At 42.5% G+C, this 21,882-nt stretch overlaps 1 protein-coding gene across 8 annotated transcripts in view; it reads right to left on the bottom strand.

The window, feature by feature from the left end:
• The window catches only part of TSC22D2 (TSC22 domain family member 2), a 38,187-nt gene extending 16,585 nt beyond the window's left edge, over window positions 1–21,602 (bottom strand). Inside the window, exons 1-3 of one of the 8 annotated variants that reach the window (XM_080410196.1) lie at window positions 18,901–21,551; window positions 6,122–6,195; window positions 2,213–2,284 (exon numbers count right to left, since the gene is read on the bottom strand). In XM_080410196.1, coding sequence (XP_080266322.1) covers window positions 2,213–2,284; window positions 6,122–6,195; window positions 18,901–20,894 — 2,140 coding nt within the window. In that variant the 5' untranslated portion in view covers window positions 20,895–21,551. The other 7 variants (XM_080410197.1, XR_013931803.1, XM_080410194.1 and 4 more) reach the window with 7 other exon arrangements.
• Window positions 21,603–21,882: the final 280 nt, after the last annotated feature.

Here is a 21,882-nt window from a genome sequence, read left to right as displayed (position 1 = left end):
GCATGCGGTCAGCTTTGTTGACTTTAAATGGTCCCAAGAGATGGCTGCTCATAGGCGAATCATCTGTATTTGTTAGGAAAAAAGTACTGAAATTATACAGGAAAAATTTCTATTATGTTTACACTAAAGTCTCCTACCCAAGCCCCTGAGGTCAACAAACTACTTCCGAAGGAGCTGCAAAATGTAACGAAAAGTCTACCATCAGCAGGCTTAAGACCTCTGTGTTTTGCGGTGGGTTAACCCCCACATCTTGTGATGGGGAAACAAAGGGATTCTGAGGAAATCACATGAGCTTATCATTCCCATGGCAGACATTTCTCTTTCACAAACCAGAGATCACAACAAAAGCCCCAAACCACTTTATTGTTATCAAACTATTCAAGTCTGACAACCTGCATCAGAAGCCAACCCACCTATGGGAAGCAGAGCTGGCAGGGCGCTGTTGATTCCTGTCCTGCTGCTGGCAGAGCCACACAACAGAGCTCCACCATGCCCAGACCCTGCAAAGTGCTCCCCAGAACCAGTTTTGCTGGCTGAGGCCTTGAAGCTCCCTTCACTGGAAGTTTATTGTTGAAAGCTTTTCAGTTTCAGTCACCCTAGTAAGGCAAAACCACCTCACGTGATCTTAAGAAAATCTAATAACTGGGGTATAAAAGCAAAACCTGCTAAACCCAGTCAAAGACTTTGAAATTTGAATGGATTGGAAGTTTAAAACTTGCATCAATCCTGATGAATTCGATTCTATGTTTTTACCACAAAATGTTCAACAGCAAAGATGCAAGACTATTTTAAAGGAAGCAGTCTGCATTCTTCTACCTGAATTTAACATTTTTCTGTAACCCACGCTTCCAGTACTTGCCTCAGATATTGTACGTAAACCTCAGACTTGTGAAGCCTCAATCTTAATCATTATATATTTTATTTTAGAGGGTTTTTTTAAATCAGCTTCCTCATCTTAAGAATTATTTCTACTTGAGACATGAAAATAGAGAAACAGATGAAGGCTAGGCCTTACAGTGAACTTTTGGTCTATGTGCCAGATCTGTATTCAAAGTCCTGAAGCTTGTTTCAGTTAAATAATGAAGTCCTTGGAACCTAAATACCAACTCTGTCCCATAAATACAGGAAAGTAGCATCATCCAGAGCTTAAAGCAAAAATGCAAATTTGTTCAAGTTTCTGCTGAAAAAGAAGACATGCTTTTGAAACTTAGCCTAATGCTAGCACTTCAGCAATAAAAAAAACCAGCAGTATGCATTAGCATTACTTTTAGCCATCAGTGTTGTACACCATACAAACTTGCCAAGCAAACTTTAAAGGACTCAGTTAAGCTTTGCAAGTTGAAAAGCCTCTCAAATCAAATACAGCCAGTACAATGATGAAATAATTATTAATACTTCAACAGCTAAACAAAATTTGTATTCTACAGAGCTTGTTAAGCAGAAGTATTGTGACAAGCCAGAGCATCACAAGGCAGGAAGTCACATAATCACTAGGATTTCAACTTGATGACAAAAAAGCCCCTTCAAAATAATTAAAGCACAGGAGAGAAACACTTTGCAGCTACTGATGAATTAGTAACACATCTCTGACAAATCATATCTGTAATAGATATGACTTTGTTGCACTTCATAGCAGTTTCTCTCCATGAGTTCAATGCTAACTTAGTAGACTTACTTTGTCCTTGTATCTTGTCACAGTTGTTTATTCCCCATCTACCTTTACTTAAGCAGAATAAAAGCAAGCCAGAAAGCTTCCTTTCCTGGTTTTGAGACCAAAGATTTTAACTGCCAAAATTGTTTTTAAATGTAACATTTTCAGAACTTGTTTTTAGATCTAGGACTCAATAGCCACAATGCCAGTTTCCTTTTTTTTTTTTTTTGAAAAGGAAGCTGTAAATATTTTAGTGAAGGTCAGCTAGTAGCTGACTAGCATTAAACTCTTTCAGCTTACACATTATGTATGAGATACATGCATAATGGAAGGAGGAAAAAACTGTCATGTCACATATTTTAGATCTATTTAGCTTTAATTTTCAGTACAAATACTTCACTTCTGTGACTGTTTTTACACCTTCAGGCTGCAAAAGCCCAATATGGAGTTCAAAACATAAGCAGCGGTTCTGTGCAAACAAAAATGACAAGAAACTTGCATAGAGCAAAGCTGTTCATGCATACCTCAACATGTATGCATTCCATACTTAAGCATTCATACCTATCCCAGAAGGTCTTTGACTCACGTAACTTGTTGAAATGGAACGCTTGGTAGAATGCAGCTGACGGATTCCTATGAGATCCAAGAATCAGACAGACATACTGAAAATGGGTATGTAATACAAATACTAACTGTCTTATTTAACCCGAATTACAAAGTAAATTAGACATCCAGACAGGTTAAATTTATGTTCAAAAGTTTACAGAAGTCACAGAATGCCTAAAGAATAGTATAATTGTTGTTTCTATGAGTTTCCATTAAGGACATACTGATTAAAAAAAATATCTCTAGCCCTACTGATTTTCATGCTATTTCAAGCTGCTACCATAAAAAGATGACTGTAAACTGTAAAGCCATTAATGAAACATATTATGTCATGCCAACAGTCTTGTATAGGTAAGCTGTATACCGCTCTAATGCTATACATGCCTAAATTCAAATGATGCCTTTTTCATATTTCACAAATGTCTCTGCAAACAGTACCTAATATTTCTAGTTTACTTAGCACTCTATATTCAAAACACATGAGTTCTCCAAGGGAACCTAGAAGTCAGAGCTAAACACGCCACATTCAAGCTACAACACATTAAGTTATAACTGAAAACCAGATCAAGGTAAAATTGAAAAGTGGAATCTAAAACATTGCTGACTTTGTAAGCGGTTGTCAGTCATCCTCACGGCTCCCCTGCAACAGGGCAACTGTTGCTTGGAGGGGCCTTGCCAAGCAGCAAACCAGAGTGCTTCAGCTACCACCACGGGTCTCACAAGCCTTCAGCACAAGCTCCAGTAACCTTGCTGAAAACTGGACACTACGGCACAAACCCCGTCACCACTGCCAAACCCCTGAGACAGCCTGACCCTCCCTGTTCAGCACACATTTGCCCCATAGATAGCAACTATACCAAGAGTGCAATTTAAATATCTTAATTCTCCAAAGTGTCATTTGAACACTTACTGTTTACAAGATACTGAGTGAAGCACAAAGACAAAATTCTCTGCTGCTAGTGGCTGTACCAGAGCATTCTACTTAAGCTTAGAAACTGCTTTTATCAATATTGCGCTTCATCCTTATGCTAGTATAGCTGTGCCAGCCCTAGAGAAGAATGCAACAGCTTAACTGAAAAATCTTCAGAAAAGTTAGTATTAGTTCAAATTCCTTTTAAAGCCAGTTTTAAAATGAGAAGTTTATACCAACATTAGAAGCACAAGCATCTATTACTTTTCTAGGTTTATGGCAAGAATACTTCTTAAAACATCTGTCTTCAATTATTCAGTAATTTCCATTTAAGTACAATTACTGTATAGTGGAGTTGATCTCACAGAACTAAAAAACCCCAAACAATGACAGAAGCAGCACTATAACAAAACACTCTCTGAAGTAATACGATTCCCATGGCAGGTATACAACAAAAACCTCACAAGGATAACAACACCTGTGCATCAGCAATGATCAGGAATTGCTTATTTAAAGTACTTGTCACTCCTCCTCCCACCTTCACCACTCCATCCTTCAAAAAACCCCCCCCACCTAATTCAAGTCTGGAATTTAGCTTAAGGCCTGCTACAGAAGTTGCTTGATCAAGCTGGTAAGCATCGTGCTCTTATATTGGCATTACATACGTTTTTGTAAGTGTTGCACTGTTGAGTGACAATTAAATACAACTAATTATAGGAAGAGCAACACAATAACTAAAGCACATTTAAGTAACACAGGGACTTAACATATGGAAAGCAACTGGCATCTGCAGGCCAAGAAAGCATTCCTTTGTTGAAGGGAAGGAGGAGGCCCAAGCTCTTCTTTCTAATTCAGTTGTCTGTGAGGAGTATGTAAAAAATCTCTTCCTCAGAAAGTGACTGGAAATAGAAAGTCATTTAACTTCCAAGATAAATTTACTTGCAGCATATAAAACGCTGTTGTTATTGTTAGCTATAAGAAGTTGTGGTTTATAACCACACGGCATGTATTTCATACGGTCTATTTTTATACTGATACCCTATACGCTATATATTCTTGTACTATTCTTAAGCAAGTATCTGGAAAGGTATGAGAAAGCTGTCCTCATTAAATTCTCAGTTGACCCCCTGCTGTTGAAATTGCTTTTGCATTACTTCAGACAATTGAGAGACTATTTTCTACTCTGTAGCAAGATGTTAACTGGGGGTGTGTGTGTGTGTGGGGGGGTGTGCTCCCTAAACAGGAAAAGCAAATCCACAGAGGTAGCATGAATATTGCCTAATGTGCAGGTCTGAACTAAAGCAATTGAGTTTCAGACTGTTGAAGCATCTATTTTTAACCACATCAAATAGTAACAGGTCAGAGAATTACTAAAAACTCCTTTCAGTTTGCAGAAGCAATTAAGAAAACCACTTACAGAAGTAGCATAACCTATAGCCTGCTGCTGCCATGCCACAGCTGAAACACCAGAAGTCCTATTGACACTGCCATAACTGGACGCAGAGACAGCCTGGACCAGAAAAGCAGACTCCTCAGGTCTCCTCTCCAGCAGCTGGCTGGGTCTGAGAGACTAAGACTCCCATTGTTGACACAGTGGGCCAAGAGCTGTCCAGAAAGGCGACGTCCCTGTCACTGAACCAGAGAATAAGCGCCCACCTCCTCTTCCATGGGAGGTACACCACGCACCTCTCCTCCTCGATCTCTGTTGAGAGGAGAACAGGTATTCCCAAGGATAGAGAGGCTCAATTCCAGTCCCAGAGACTACAACAGACAACTAGCTTAGCACGTTTAAACATTCAAACTGTATCTCGATTGGTAAAAAATGTCTCCATGTTTCTATAAAGTCCTACAACACATACCATACTTATTTCCTTTAAAAGCTCACAAATGTCGATATTCACAAACACACTCTGTTGTTAGAAGCCATAACCGGTTTTTATGCAACAAAAATTTGATCTAAATTTAAAGGATAAGAATTTATTCAGTTCTCCGAATACTTGAAACTTCAAGTTGTCCCTTTAAAAGGGAAGTCTAAACCATATCCAAAGTCTTACCTCATATTTGAAAGAGTATTCTCCCACTGCCATTAATCAGAGCAAGTACACGCCAGATACAAATTTTATTCTAGAGCTCTGCTTTGCTAGAAACCATGAATACTGGCAAATTTTCAAGTATACAGATAAACGCCTTTTAGTTTAAATAATGATACTGGCTTTGGAAGTACTGAGTATCAGTTTGGCACACGGAGGCTGCTGAACAGATGTCTTTTTTTCTAGCTACTACCTTTGAAGGAGGAATAGTAACATCAGCTTCAGTGATGTCATGAACAATGTTTCAATCTTCAAACTACTGACCAACATCAGCAATTAAGGCCAACAAATGGAAGAACACATAAAGAATACCACCCTCCCCCCCACTCTCCCCCCCCTCCCCCCAGGTGGCAAAACAACAACAAAAAAAATCATACTAGACCACTTCAGTTCTCTCTCTCAGTATCACCAACTATTATTTTCATTAACTTTGAGAACAGGAATGATCCAGAAGATTAAAAAGGCCTAAGCACCTGTCTTTGAAGAACATGAAAATAACAGGTCAGACAACCTGTGCTCAATACCTCAGAGGAAAACCAAAGCAGAGCAGAACCACCTATTTATTATTACCTAGACAGCAGCAAGCCAACATGGATGGCCTAACAGGCCTCATAGAAAACACACAGAAGATGGGATCACGTTATAATAGTAGAACTTTTAATGCCATCTTGCATGACATTTTCATCAGTAAGAACACGGTTTATACAAAGCGGGTCCACCATTGATAACTACTCTGCACACGCGGCTCTCCAATGGTTCAGTGGAAGGATGCATCAAACAGAGCTCTCCAGGGGTCTCCTCCGAGTGTGTTATAGGATACTTTAATCCATGACTTGGACAGTGGAGTACAGACTATCTTTATACCTGCAGATGATCTGCAAGCACTCTGGACAGCAGGAATAGAATTCAGGAAGATCTTGCCCAATTGGAGCAATAGTCTGAAATAAAAAGGATGCAATTCAATAAGGATAAGCATGAAGTATTATGCTCTGGTAGCAATAATCAGCTGCACAAGTACAAAACATGGAACGAGTAGGTGACTGCAATTCCACAGAAGAGAATTTATTTAAACAGAAGTTAAAAAATAAAAAACTTGCAAAGGTGTCAAACTTGCAATACTCCTCCTGCACAGAAAGTACACATACTAACTGAAGTCTTGTTCTACTCAGCCTTTCTGAGCCTTTACTTAGATTTCACAACCAGTTTTTCATACCAGCTCTCCAAAAGCATACTGAAGTCCAGGTAAGACCACTAGAAGATATGTCATACTTGATGATTTTTTTTTCCAATAATCAGAATCCCTAAGTAGAAAAATTAAGCATTTGAAAGAGATGAAAGAGACAAGTTACAGGCTTCACACAGTTTAAAGTATCTGCAGAGGAGAAGAAAACTCATTCTCATACCTGTTAGATATAAGCACAGCACAAACATTACAGGGTTTAATTGCAGCAAAGAAAGTTTAAACTGCACCTCAGAATTGTTTTACACATAAAACAGCAAGGACTAGAAAAGACTTCTTACAGAAGTGGTAGGATTTCCCCACTTGTCATTCTAGAAGAGATCAAGCTGTTACTGTTCCAGCAGATTTCAGGCCCTTAAGTCTCCAGAGCAGCCCACAGGCCCATCTTTCACAATTCTTTGATAATTCAGGACACTGCTAGCAAGAACTTTAAGGCAGAAGTTCTGCCTTCGAACAGGATCAACTCCTATAGGGACCAAATTCAACTATCAAATGGAAAAGAAAGTAGTAAAGAAAGAGGCTGGTTTATACTTTGAAATCAAACTGCCTTTCCATTCAGTTGCAAAGTTCATGTCTTTTTTTGGTGGAAAGTGAGAAATGACCATTCTGAAACAAAATCCTTCTTAGCTGCAGACAAAGCTCATACTGAAGCACCGAGTTTAAGATTAGAAAGAATCAGTAAAATATCCATTATTCTGGTGTTCCTAGTCTTAGAAATAAGGTCATTAATCATACAGTGATCAACAGAACAGGGAATTCAACCGCAAGCTTCTAGTCTCCTATCCTTTGCACAGAAAGCTACAGGAGCCTGGTAACATGCCTGTAAACTGTGTTCTTCAGCCACATTTATCAAAGAAAAGATGTTAGTATGTTACTTTGTACATCTACATTTCTACATTGTCAAAAGTGACCTAAAGATTTTAAGAAATAAGTGTCTCAAAACCAGCCTAAGGATGAAGTCAGCAAATAAATGTATTTAGCCTTTAATCTGCATCAGAATTATTATTTAACAGTCAAGGGACTGCATAAGTAAGCACGGTCCCAAGTAAGATCAGACTATCAGCGTATATGGATGTGTTCTTACTGTGGTGGTCAATAAGGAATCGAGGCATTAAAAAAAAAAAAAAAAAAAAAAGGAAGGTAGAGCCATCAACTGCCCAATCTGATATGCACTAAAGGACAGCAAATAAATCCCTCGCTAGTTTCTGAAGTTTATAGAAAATTGGAGGTATTATTACCCAGAAGCATTTCAAACCTCAGTTAGTTTTTTGTTGTATGTCCTACCAATCACCAATAAAAGGCTGTGTTTAACTAGGTTACTAGCTATGACCTGCAATAAAGACTGATTATAGCTGATATCCAAATTAAAACACCTAGTGCGGTTTACTGAAGTCCTGAACCAGGGGTTTTGCAGTGACTTGATCATAGCTTATCAGGAAACTCCCAGTAAAGCTTATGACATTTCCAGATTATGTTTACACTAGTAACAGAATTCCTTCTCTGTTCCTCTTCTTTTAAAAGACATTTTACTTTTTTAAATTTATATCACCTTCTATTTAATGCAACAGCAACTCTGAACCAGCTTTATTTCGTAAGACTTCACCTACAAAACAGAGTAACTGGAGTACAAAGCTTTGCAGGAGAGAATTAACGAAGACTGAATGTGGGGAAGTCTGTGTAACATGCCTGTAAGCATAACTTAAGGAACAAACCCTCAAGAAGAAAGCTCTCAAGTTTTGTGTTTACATATTCTGTTCACGTAGTTCCTTAAATACATTACACTTGAAAAACATATCCTGAAAAACCAGCAATAATTAGACATTGTTACATTCAGTTTTAGGTGCATTCTATCTACAGATGACAGGAGTGTAACTCAGCGGCCCACATGACCGTTTCTGGCATAGCAGCTCTCAACTAGCACAATGGGTTTTAAAGGGGTCACAGGCTACTTCTAAATGAAAATACCATACAGCGGAGAGAAAGCACACTGTATAGATCTGATCTCCCCTGGAAAATCAAGATACACAAATTTAAGTGCTAAGAATGACCAAAATAGGACACGCTTAACAGCAACAGCCAGACGTACCACACAATAGTGCCAGTAGCACCAGCACTCAAGTTTCAGCTGCTTTCAAACAAACTACGCACTCCCACCCAACACTTTCAGAAACTATGAAAATCACCTTCTACTGAGACAACTAAAGCAGCACACATCACCTGGAACATGACAGGGAAGTCTTGACATCAGCAGCTCCATTTCCGCTAGCTGCATATTAAAACTCCTGATGTTTGGTTTTCAAGTATCAGAAAAGAAAGAACTAGACTTTGGTACCAGAGTTGCATCCTCCTTTCCATAGCAAAGACCAGAGCCCATACTTTCTTTGCCTTGCCTCAAAAGAGGATTTTGGAAAATAATCTTCTGCACTGACTAGAAGTCTCTGAGAAGTGAATGAGAGATGACTGTCTCGACTGCAGAGGTTACGAAAGTCTGGCAGCGGCCTTTCATTGATCACTTGCTTGCTCTGTTGAGATGCTGGCATCGGCTTTCCCCTGCCCTGTGGGCTTGGCTCTCTAGAAAAGAGACCAGTAACATTCTTCAGTCCCTATGAATGCTAGGGAAAAGAATAAAACCACTTTTACAAAAATTGGTCATGAGAATGAAGCACGGACTGAGCAGGTTAGATCAACATTAATGGTCAGACCAGAGGGATGTAGCAAATAATCCGAGTATTTAGTGAGCAACAGTCAGACACTTCTGAAATGTTCCAGCCCACCCTTAACAAAGAGCAGTCACTGGTATCACCACAAGCCCTTGCCTGAGGACAACCACTATTCTCCTCAGCTATACGGGAGGGATGCCAACAGTTTCTTCTCTCCTCCTAGTACTGAATGGTTGTAGAAAACATTTTTATACTTGACTCACCACTGCCTTTTAAAACATGCTCAAGGCCTTTAACAGTCCTCTACCAAATCAGAGCAGATGCACTACACCATTTCATACCATTACAGAACCAACAGACCTCACGTGATACTGATTTGTGAGACAAAAGCTGACCTAGCCTCACTTTTACACTTTATCATTATCTGATAAAATAGCAGAAAGTTTTCTCCCCCTACACCAAAGAATTTGAATACTGACTATGAAAATCTGGTCTAAAAAAACAAGAAAAGATTTTGACACAGTATTAAATTCAAACTCGCTTCAACAGGTTACAATGATTTAGCAACAAGTCTTCTGCAAATTACAAAGCTCCTAGCTGTAAAATCAAGATAGTTTCTTCTACTATACACTTCACAGAACAGCTAGCATAAAAACATTCTGTAACACAGGCATTTCAAAAAGAGTTGCTTTACAGAAGATATCCAGCCTAGATGTTTCAGGGGGAGCCACACCTAGTCACTAACTTCAGTCTACCAAGTTTTGCTATTAACAGTTCGAATCCTTCTCTGATTAACATCACTTTGTCGTTTCTGCCTTTCAGGTCTCTGGTAGACACTAAATCAGTAGAGCATAGGAACATGAAGAACGAGATGTTTCCCTTGATTTTGTTACGTTTTTTGAAAGCCTGAGTCCAAGTCTCTATTACAGTTTACATATACTGGTGAAAATTAATGAGGCCAGAAGGACATAATGTTTCCTGTTCACAGAGCCTTGGATCAATAAAACAGCAGCACCTTGCCTTGAGATGTAACTAAACAACACTAGTCAGTAATAATTTTATTAATTAAAATAAAATTACCTGTGTAGGTAATAATCATTCACTATTTCTGAAGGAGCTTTGCTGAAGAGTTCGAATAGTAAATTCTGATATGACTATTTGATACTAATCATCAAAAGAACAGCACAAACGCTCAACTTCTAAACCTCTTCCATCTGATTTCAACAGCTGCAACTCAAAACTCTAGGGTTCAATTTTCTTGGGTCCCAGAAAGTGGTCCCCAAACCTCAGGAGTGCTGTATTGTAGACAATCCTGTAATCACAACAGCTTTCAGGTCATTCAGGACTTGCTGATTATCTTTTCCATCCTCTACATCCTGTGTTCCTGCTTTCCAAAGCCAGACACAGTGCACAATTGGTTCACTCCTGACTAGTGCTTCTGTTCCAGCCAGGTAACCAACGCTCTTTGTGCTCTCCCTCCCTGCAGACAGCAGCACCACAGATATGCTTATTAAAACACTGTGTGCTAATAAAGCAAGGCTGTTTTGTGAAGGCTGTCATGGTTGTCAGTCAGGCTGAATTTTAATTACATAATCCTACAGACTGTGTACGGACTAATCTGAGTGATTTTGTTCTCAAATCAAAACACGTAACAACTGTAAGATTTCTCATACTAATGACTTGTCTTTCACTGGATAAAGTTAACCTCCAGTTCCTGCAGGGAGAGTACAAGACAATGTAGTTCACTTGATGTACAGCTTAGCTTCAAGAAAAAAACCACAATAGATCACACCTTCAAAGAGAAACAACTGTAGATTAGAAGTTGATACACTTAAACAGAAAGCCTTTGCTGGACCCAGTCAGGGATTCTTACCAGTATTAAGAAGCTTTCAAGAAAAGCCACAGCGTGGTGGGTTGGCCCTCGCTGTAAGCCAGCTGCCCACCAACCCGCTCTATCAGTCCCCTCCTCAGCAGAAGGCGGGGGGGGGGAATGAAGATAAAGGCAGTTTAATGAAGCAATAGCAGAAGTCACACATGAGCAGAAGTGAAGGAAAACAGAAGATGTTATTCTCTGCTTCCCATCAGCAGGCAGTGTTCAGCCACTATCCCAGGAAGCACAGCTTCTGTACATGTAGCGGTTGCTCCAGAAGACAAACGTTGACAAACGTTGCAAATAACAAATGCCCCAACCTCCTTTTCTCTTAGCTTTTATATCTGAGCAGATGTCATATGGTATGGAACATTCCACTGGTCACTTTGGCTCAGCTGTCCTAGCTGTGCCCCCTCCCAAGACCTTGCCCACCCCCAGCCTACTGGTGAGAGGTGGGAGAAGGCTGGAGAGACAGCCTGGATGCTGTGCGAGCCCTGCTCAGCAGCAGTCAGAACACTGGTGTGTTACCAGCACCCTTCTAGCTACCAGTGCAAGCACGGCGCTATGGGGGCTGCTGTGGGGCTCAGCCAGACCCAAAACACACAGAAAGGCCCATCAATATTATCCATGTTTGGATTAATTGAGACAAGCTTAAAAAAAAATAAATAAAAAAGACTTACTGAAAATAAGTTACATGGTTTCAACAAACATCTTGAACTTTACCTCACAAGGGACAGAACCTTCAGCATCTATTGCAATTTGCCAGTTACAATCACTGTGCCATATTATTCTTATGCAAATTATTCCATTCAAGAGAGCAAACTTGGAATGCATTCATTCAAAAAGCAGACCCTAATACACTGGGTAAAAGGAAGTAGTAAAACCCTACAAATTCCATATTTCTGAATTCAAGGGATTCACATTTGCTAATATTGCATTATCCATCAAAAAATCCGGAGATGTCAAAACTCTTACAATTACTGACTTTTACACAACTTGGCTGGTAAAAGAAAAAGGCATTTATTAATACATATGAACATGTTACTGTAGAGGATTAGGTTCCTACTGTGTGCTTTGCCCACAAAGCTCTATATCCTCAAACCTACTGATGAAAGGGAAAGCTGCTTGTCATTACTGGTGAAGGTGGCCTTGCACAGTGGAACAGCTGACTTGAATATTCATCTTCAAAGAAAATGGCCCCAAAATGAGATTTTTTTCTTTTCCACTAAGTTGCAGCACAGCAGTTTCAGATATTCCAGTTACCTGTAAGTACAAGTGGTTCCTGGTTTTCTGACAACAAAATATTTCAACATCTGTAGGAAAAAAGCAAACTGAGAAAACAGATTCAAGCAGACTCAGCCAAATTCTATCTGTCCTTACTTATGTGACATTGGTCAAGAAAACATCTATTAGCAAACATTTTAAATTAAACGGCTTTTAAAAAAGTTATTAGAACCTAGACCATGAATGGGATGGTTTATTACATCCTCCTGCAGGGAGGGTGCACAGAAGACGGGGCCAGGCTCTTCCCACCAGCGCCCAGTGCCAGGACCAGAGGCGACGGGCACAAACTGACACACACGAGGTTCCCTGCGAACATCAGGGAACACTTTGTCGTCATCACTGTGCGGGTGCCCGAGCCCTGGCACGGGCTGCCCGGGGAGGGGATGGAGTCTCCCTCCTTGGAGGCATTCAGAAGCCATCTGGACGTGGTCCTGGGTGAGCAGGGGGCTGGAGATGATGACCTCCAGAGCTCCCTTCCAACCTCAGCAGTCAGCAATGTGACTGGTTTCTGTTATTGACAGAGACCCCCCTATTTCAGTTTTTAACATTTAGAAAGTACTAGACAAACATGCCAGTTGTCACTGTGATAGACAGCTGACACCGCTCTATGGTACTAATTAATATTTCTACCTTCTCACTGCACTGTTAAAAGCATTCAAGCAAGCTGTCATGATACAAATGTATTACTCCCAGCTTCAAAGGAAGAATAGATATATACAAAAACTCTTGTGGAATAATTTTTTTGTCATGCAAAATAAAATTAAGACAAGGATCCAGCTGTCTGTCATGTGGCTGAATAACTCACCTACCTACCCTACATGAGTAAAAATAGATGATCCCATAAAGCAAAGAATTTACTAGCACTCAATACACACTTGTATTTATAAAATGAAGTTTAAAGATAGAGGAATTCTCAAGAAGTGGAATGAAGAGACAACCTTACATTGCACTTCAAATGACCTTTTATGTCTGGAGAATCTTCTCAGAAGACAGTAGCTTTAGCAGTTACTATAAATACTTCTATCTTTACACTTTGTCAAATATAGGAATAAAAGCAGACACCTGTGGCTGACAATCTAGATTTATCCACCAGAACTGTAACAGTTGTACTTTAGCAGGAATCTCACAGAAGTTTCTTATGGAATCATTGCTGACACACAGAAAGCACGAACAAGGTTTGCATTTTCCATAAGGAACAGAAACCGCCAATCACCAGCTTTAAAACTGAAAGATGTGTATATAGCCTCAAAATGCAACAGGCCAATAATCAAGTACCCAGTGCAGTAACAGGGAACAACCTTCTACTACCGTGTCACCTGAAGTCATAAAAGATTATCAGCACCTCATCTAAAAATACACAGCCTGAGAGAAATTTCAGCTCTTCCATAGTGTGACAGTAGTTCAGTAGTCCTGCCTGCTCTAAGAACCTAAATATTCAGCTTTAAACTTTTAAAAAAAGAAGTTTTAAAAGCTTCCATGAAACGTGTGCTGTTCCTACCATACAAGACAGCATTCACAAATAAGCCAACTATGGAACACTTGCATTCTTCTATAGGGGAGCAGAAAAAAAAAGTAACACACAGCAGCTGAGCAGAATACTTAGGAGTACAAGGTACAGAGAACTATTTATATCAGAGCTGGTATACTTTTTTTTTCTCCAAGCATTTCCCTCCATTCCCCCTTTTAATAACTATCTCATCTGAAGCACAGCTCATTAAAGAATGTATTGACTACTCCTTAATGAAAGCAACTTAACGTTTAAACTGGGAAACAGCACTGTCAAATGAGCAACTACATTTTTCTGTTTACATATCCTGTAATACTCAAAAAATGAATGCACAGGACAGGTTTTCCATAATCTATAGGCTGGTGTGGTGCTGGAGTTACCTTTTGTAATTTTTGTTATACAAAGTACAGCAAGAAGTGAACACAACTAACTGGAGTTTTGTTTGCATTCACCATCATTTAGTTATCACCAACTGTAACGTTCACCTCAAAAGTCCTATCTGAATGTTTTTCCAATGCTGCAGTTCTGGCCATCAAACTGAAGGCACTCACGGCTCTGGAGCATGTCTGTCCATGTTTCATTCTCACCTGCTTCTACAAACACTCATAAACATAAATCCTTCAGGAGGAGAGCTGAAAACATTAAAGTCCGCAGTTGCAGTAGAGCTCAAATCTCAGTATACTAGGTTTATAAGCAAAAGCAAAGAAACTGACAGTATTCAATAATAATGATACAATTCGAGTATTGCTTACTGTCACATATTTGCAGAATACTTTCTTTTTTCTTTAGAAGTACAATGAAATATGCATCTAGGGCAATACATAAGGATATCCTTATCAAAGTTACATTAATGCCCATGCCTGGTTTCACCCTTATAGTATGAACATGGTCTCAAGAGCTCAATTTTATCAACAGTTAGTGCACTATACAAATACATGATTTAGCTGAGCAGAGATACATGCTGCAAAGAGGTCTGCACAATCAGGTTTTCAACAGTTTAGCTGCTGTAGTTGACAGTTCACAATTGCAGCCATTCATTAGCGTTTCTGGAATACAGCCTGCACAGTTCAAGCTGGTCAGCTATCTCTGGAAAATGATCTATAATCTGCTCCTTTTCCAACATGCCTAGTAATATTTTGTCCCAAAAGTCTGCCAAACGTGTAGGAGGTTTGAACAAGCTTTCTCAGTAACATTCTTTTAACAGAGACAACATATTTCTTCTCCCCCAAGAGCCAACAAAGTTATTAAGCCAGCTGGAATATTACACTTGTGAACTACAAATTTGTGTATACACGGGCATAAAGGTGAGTAGAGAAACTGGCATACACTGATCCTGAAATCCACTCAGGTACTCTAACTACCCTCCATCCAAAATAATCAGTACTGCTGCTTAAGTTCAACCAATGAGACTCAGGGCAATTTTGAGATCCAGTTCTACTTGTGTTTCTGTAGCATCTGTCAGACTCCAAATTCAAAATGGATTGCAATATTCACAGCTGCCTCAATAAGATTAATACTTCCCCCATCCTTGAATGCTATTGCAGTTTATTCTACTTGTAGCCACATTCAGAGAGGAAAAGATATTAAAACTGTGTTATGCTGTAGATTTTTCATAACTTCTACAAAACACATGTCTCTTTTTTAAGAGCTTAGCAATTTAGACACATCAACTGAAAAAAACACAGCTTTGTTTTTTAAAGGAAGGTGTGACATGCCAAACATTTTTTCTTGGTGTTTTTTGTTTGGGGTTGGGTTTTTTTAAAATTCTTTTGGACCACCTACCCATCCTCTTTTTCCCTCCAGGTAAGATTTTTTTGATTAATTGATTCTTCATTATTCATGAGGTCAATGCAAGAAACCACAGTTTTGGCTAGACTACTGTAAAAGTGTACTGGAGTATCAAAACAAGAAATTAAAGGTTTTGAGGCAAGGTCTTGCAAAAAGTCAGTTCTACATCTATAGATACATAGTTCTATACATCTATCTACATATCAGGCAACATAACCTTATGTCTCCACATCTATCTACAGTTCATTTCAAAACAGCAGATCATAAGATAGCAATAATACAAAGAACTTTTTTCAGAAAGATGGGAACTGACCAGCTTTTTATATCAGACCTCTCCATCTCACACAATGTATTTCTCACATTGTTTTCAAAGAACTCCCATCCTAAACTATGTTACTTTTAAAACAGCTCCTCTTCATATTCATAATGTTGAATGACTTCCTAGACAAATTCAAGTTATTTAGAGCTGTACAGTATTCCTTGATGAATCATTATTTTAGAAGATTACTATAGGAGAATGATCTACACAAGTTTGTTAGGCTTCAAGTATGTAAGCTTCATAATTTAAATACAATTGAAGGTGTCAGAAGAAACATGGATACCTGCCTACACACTGACCACCCCCTCCCCCCTCCCTTCCTGGGTATATTACATATTAATATTAAGATAAAAGGGAGAAACGCTTTCCATCAAATTCTAGCTCTTATGATCACAAAATAAACTCTAAACAAAACCAAGCATTAACTTCCTGAACCTGCAGGCAGCCTAAAATAGTGACTCAGAATGCATGAACTCCCTCTGCACCCTATTAGTTTTATCATTGTCAATACTCAGCCTGTTAAACACTTGAAGGTCTTCATTAACTATTTCACCACTGATTTCAGCAGATAAAGCAGCTGGGCATAAGCCCATGGGAGTCAAGACACAATTTAAATGGCAGGAGAGAGGGGAAAAAAAGCAGGAGCAAGAAGAGGACAGAAGACAAGCAGGAGAGAGTTTTATAATAAAGCCTTCTCAATGTGTAAAGCAAATAAAAACAAAGTGGTAAAACAGCCTTAACAAGCTACTAGGTTTTCATTTTCTCCTTTTTCTGTGAAATCAGTGGAAGTCAGGCTACTGTTTGAGGGGAGCAAAGAATATACTTAATCTACTAGCCCTGCATGCAGCTCCTACTTTGTACAAAGTCTAGGCCTATTTAAAGTAAGTTTTTATTGCTTATCAGTACCACCACTAAAGAAAGCTATTCCAAGCCAGGAGAGACCCTCACATGCCATGTAGCTCCTTGCTTAGTGTACCATTTCAGCAAATGTCAAGGTTTTATCACCCAGCACAGAAGCGGACAACCAAGTAGTACACGTTTCTTTTCAGATAACCACAAGTTAAGTTTCTCTACCAAACATCGTAATATGGTATGTCAAAAAGTGCTCTGCATTTAGAGTCCCTTCCTATATCTTAATCATAGTTCTCATCGCTGAAGCTTCTGTAGAAGTTTTTTTAGAAACAAACCACCTGTGAAGCAATACTGCAAGGTGGCTCGAGTTCAAAGACAAAACTATGAAAATAACTTTAAAAACTCACTGTTCAGGGTAACAGTACCAAAAACTGTCTCACTAGTGTGTATCACAAAGTTAGTAGCCTACAGGTTGAAATAAGTAGGACAATTTTTCCTTTATTATATAAAGTGATTCATGTGTCACAGATTATAGTGTCTGTTACTATCATTTATATAAATATTAAGTATTAGAAGCTATGCAAAATGAGTGCAAAACACATTCCTTCCTTTCTGACTCCTTAATCATCAGAATGATTAAACACAAGCAAATCATCTTCTGATAATATACTGAGCTATAAAAAAAACCGTACCAGCTTGAAATCTAACCTTATTTGCACAAAGAAGAGTTTGTCAGCTGTGTCAGCAATCCCCTTAAGGTAGGCACCACTGCTAGAAAATTTTAACCATTTAACTTTTTAAGTCTTTTACCAGTTTAAACAGAACTAGCACAACTCTCCAAAACACGGGTTTTGCTTGGATAGAGGCATTAGCAGTTACTATCTCAAACGCAGTGTTAGTCAAAGTTCAGCCCAAGACCTACATTACTGCAGATTTAACTCTCCAAACACTAATTTGTCTTTGAGGTACCTTCTCCATCCGCTACACCCTAACCCGGTCGCCACAGATGCTTTACTAAAAGGCACTTGGAGCAACACTGACTGTGCTATCTTGAAGTCCAGTACTCTCCCAAGGTGAGGGAACACTTACAGGATAATTCAGCACATTAGACCTTTTCATAATGGTGTTACTCCTGTTTTAAAAATACAAATACATAAACCCCACATGTATTTAATTCCTCCAAATTGCTGTAATCCCAACAGTAAATGTTAATTACACTAGTCCAGTATAACTGGAAAGAAAACACTGCTTTGCCTGAAAGTCTTCTCTCAAACAACTCAAGAACACTTCTAGTCATCACACTACCCTTCAGAGCAGTCTGACAAGTCTGTGGGAACAAGAGTCACATACATGCTTCCTCTCTCAGGCCCCTGGATGAGTCTGCTCATACTACACACCTTTGTTACAACTAAGAGTTCCAAATTACTTTCCCATAAAGGAGAGTCGTCATAAGGTTGTACCTTCCATTGCATCTATATCTTTGCCCAAGTAAGCGGTGTTTTTTTTCAATGCAAAGGATCATCCCCTGTAGAGCTTTCACTGTGCAAGAGCATATAAATTCACATACAGATGCAAGTACTTTCCTTACCGATAAGGTGCAAACCCAACAGCAGGACAAAAATCAAGAATCTGTCTTATAAGCCTTGAAGTTTTCCAAGATATCTCATCTGACGGCCCCAAATAGCAATACACTTCTATTTTTAACACTGCAACATAGTGGCGTTGATAAAACCATCTTAACCTAGCCATCATTTTACAATGTGTTCAGGGGAAAGGAGAGAACCGACTTCCTCCCATGCTGAGCAACTGGGTGCAGAAGGATAGCTCTCAGTCTTTGATTTGGAAGTAGTCATATTATTTGTGCATTAAGCAGCTTTCAGGCTACTTTCTGCCCCATTTAGTGAGATCAGTAATCACACTTGCAGCCTGAGAGGAACAAGTACAGTTCACTGCTTGCCCAAACACTTTGCTACCTTCTGTACTCTTAAAACAACAAAACAAGTAGCCCTAGTACATTTCAGTACAAATTTCTGAAAATATGAACTTGACAGTAACTCAAAAGTGGTGGTTCCCCCCCCCCCTTAAGAAAAGGTATTTTTATGGCATTACAAAATAATTCATACCTGTCTTCATCACCATCAACAGGAATAGATATGCCAAATACAGAGCTGGCAAGACTGTTCATAGGAGTACTTGCAGGTAACTGAAGAGGATTTGCTAGAGTGTCTGGAATGGGAGGCTTCACAAGAGGTTTATTTTCAGCTATAAGAGAAAGTGGTGGCTGAGGTAGGGGTTCTGATTTTCTTCTAGTATCATCAATCTGGCCTACTAAGGATTGAGCTTGGGTCTGAAACTGTCCGAGGTTTGACTGTGGCAGATTCGCAGGTACATTAGGCGTGCCCTGCATTAATGAGTGTCCGACATGCTGTGGCTGGACAACACCGGTACTTCTGCTGACAGAAGTATGGCTAGTCAGCTGGGACTGGACTAGTGTAACAGGGACATTTGGCATAGTAACGGAAGTGGTGGTAGACACAGTAGGCACACTTGTACCGGGCACAACTGCAGGCACGCTCTGAACTCCAGAGACCACAGCATGGGGAGCACCAGGCATTCCGGACACTTGACTGCTTCCACCCATTTGATGCTGAGTCACAGATTTCTGTTGCACAATCCCAGCATGTCCAATGCCTTGCTGCACCACACCTCCTGCTTTCGGAACGGCAGTCTGACTAGCTTGTGTCTGGCCACTCTGCATTAATCCCGATCCCTGTCCAACTGCTTCACCAGGCTGCGCCGACACCCCCATCACTGGTGCTCCCACAGGTGAGGGATTTTGGCCGGTCACCTGCCCCACAGGAAGGTTGGAAGCCACAGTACTTGGAACAGAGCCTGTAGTAGCCTGTTGAATAGTTCCTTGAGACTGCATAATTGTCATGTGCTGCATGTATTCGGTCTGACCAGAAGGTTGCGTTGGCAGTAGATGCACTGGTGGAATCTGGGACTGAGAATAAGCAAACTGTTGAGGCTGAGTCACTGGTATGTTTGCCTGCTGCACCTGCTGCTGTGCCACAGGAATGCTTGGCTGCCCTACTGTCACTTTTGGAGGTGCCATGCCTTTCCCATTGGGTCCAGCCTGTGTAACACCCTGCGTATTTACCTGTGGCTGCGATTGCTGTGGCACCACCATTTGCTGATTTGCTACCGAAGCCCCAGAAAACATAGGCTGAGCAGTACTTTGAGGCATGGCCCCACCTATGGGTTGTTGCAGCTGATGTTGTTGCCCAATGACAAAATTAGGTTGCTGTAGAGAGGACTGGTTCATTTTCTCTGTCTGGATCAGCTGTGACACAGCAGTCAGGGAACTGTCAGCTACAGAATCAGGGCCATGGGCTGACACTGGCACAGCTGAGACCACGACGGAACCTCCTGTGGCACCAAGGCCGCTGTCCCTCTCTTGAGCAGCCTGCTCGAAGGTGCTGCTGTGCCTAATGCAATCTCCAGTCCTGCCCAGGACACCACCACCATCCGAGTCCCGGTCATAATACTCCATACACGTCCATCGTCCTCGCCTATAGGGCTCCCCTGTACCATGGTCCAGCTTGATCACCCTGAAGCGTGAGCTGCATGCAGCAGCCACTGTCTGAGACATCGTCCCAAGAGCAGCAGAAGCAGAAAGCCCTGTGGAGGGCAAGGCGGTTGGAGCACTGCTGCTAGCTGCCACCGCAGTGCCAGGGGCAGTAGCTGACAGGGGGGCCACAGAGCTCTTGTGCACAGCCCCCCCGCTGGGGGCCACAGCTGGCGGAGCCGCAGCTACCCCACCCGCAGCCACAGCCAGCTGCCCATCCAAAAGGAGGTTGGGAGAGACGTTGCCAGGAGTTTCAGCCTCACCCACGTTGTTGAGCGTCTCTTCTGAGGAGCTCCGCTCACAGACATCCTCGGGGCCATAGTCGGTGGCTCTGGAAACGTCAAAGATTTCAGAAGACACGTCCTCAGTGCGGGACTCATCCGGGTCGTCCAGGCTCTCGGTGTCCTCGGTGATGCTGCTGGCCACCTGAGCAGTGGTCACGCTGGTGATCTGGAAGCAGCTCTTCTTCTTGGCCGGCATCTTGGACATGTTTCCTGCGCGGGGCCGGTCTCCGCCGGCCGGGGCGCGGCGCGCACGGGGCCGGGGCGGGCTGTCACGGCGTGCCGACGGGGCCCGCGGCGCCACCGCACATCCTCCGGCTGCTTCCTGCGGCGGGCGGGCGGGCCGCGGCGCTGCCGCTGCCAGGCCGCGGGCCGCGCGGGGGGCGGCGGGGCTCCTCCTCTTCCTCCCCGTCCGCAGCCCTCCTCCCGCGGCCGGGACGCCGGCCGCCGCCTCCTCCTCCCCGCCGCAGCCCCCGCTCTGAGCGCAGCGGGACCGGCCAAGCGCCCTGCAGCTTCCTGCCGGCCGCTGCGCGGCGCGGGCCCCGGGCGTGCGCAGCGGCCGCAGACGCGGGCCCGCAGCCCGCCCCACGCGAGGGGCCCCGCGGCGGCCGGGCGAGGCCCAGGCGGCCCCGTCTCCCCCCGCGCCCTGTCTCCGCGCTCTACCTGGAGACCAGCGCCAGGCGCATCCTGCTCGGAACCAGCCCGCGGGCGAGCCCCGCGGCCAGCCCCCCCCCCCCCGGGTGGCGGGCCGGCGCTTGCGGCGACGCGGCGGAAGAGCAGGCGAGGCGGCCCTGCGGCGGGCGGCCCCCTGCGCTTCAGCGGCGCCGGCCCCGGGAGCGCGGGCTCCGACTGCCGCTCCCTTTGCCCAAGATGGGGCTCAACTTCTCCTGCGCTGCACCCTGGGAAGGGCGCGGCCACGCCCCCGACGCTGCGGCGTGGTGACGTCACGCCCCGCCGCCGCTCGGCGCAGGGGGAGCACGGCGCGAGCGGTGGCCGGTTGGAATGTGCCGCCCGCCCACTCCCCCCGCGGACCGTCCAGCTTGGTCCCGCCCGGCCGCGCGCGGCCCGGCGGCGGCTGGGCGCGCGAGCCTCCCTGCGGCCTGCCCTGAGGCACGAGCCCGCCCCCGCCCCGCGCCTCCCCGCGCTGAGGTGCCGCGGCCCAGCTCCTGCGGGAGGGCTGTTAACGCGGCATCGCG

Source organism: Falco punctatus (genome assembly GCF_963210335.1).
Source record: "Falco punctatus genome assembly, chromosome: 13".
NCBI lineage: Eukaryota > Metazoa > Chordata > Aves > Falconiformes > Falconidae > Falco > Falco punctatus.
Note: the sequence above shows the minus strand (reverse complement) of the source record. Positions and strands in the feature narration are given on the sequence as shown.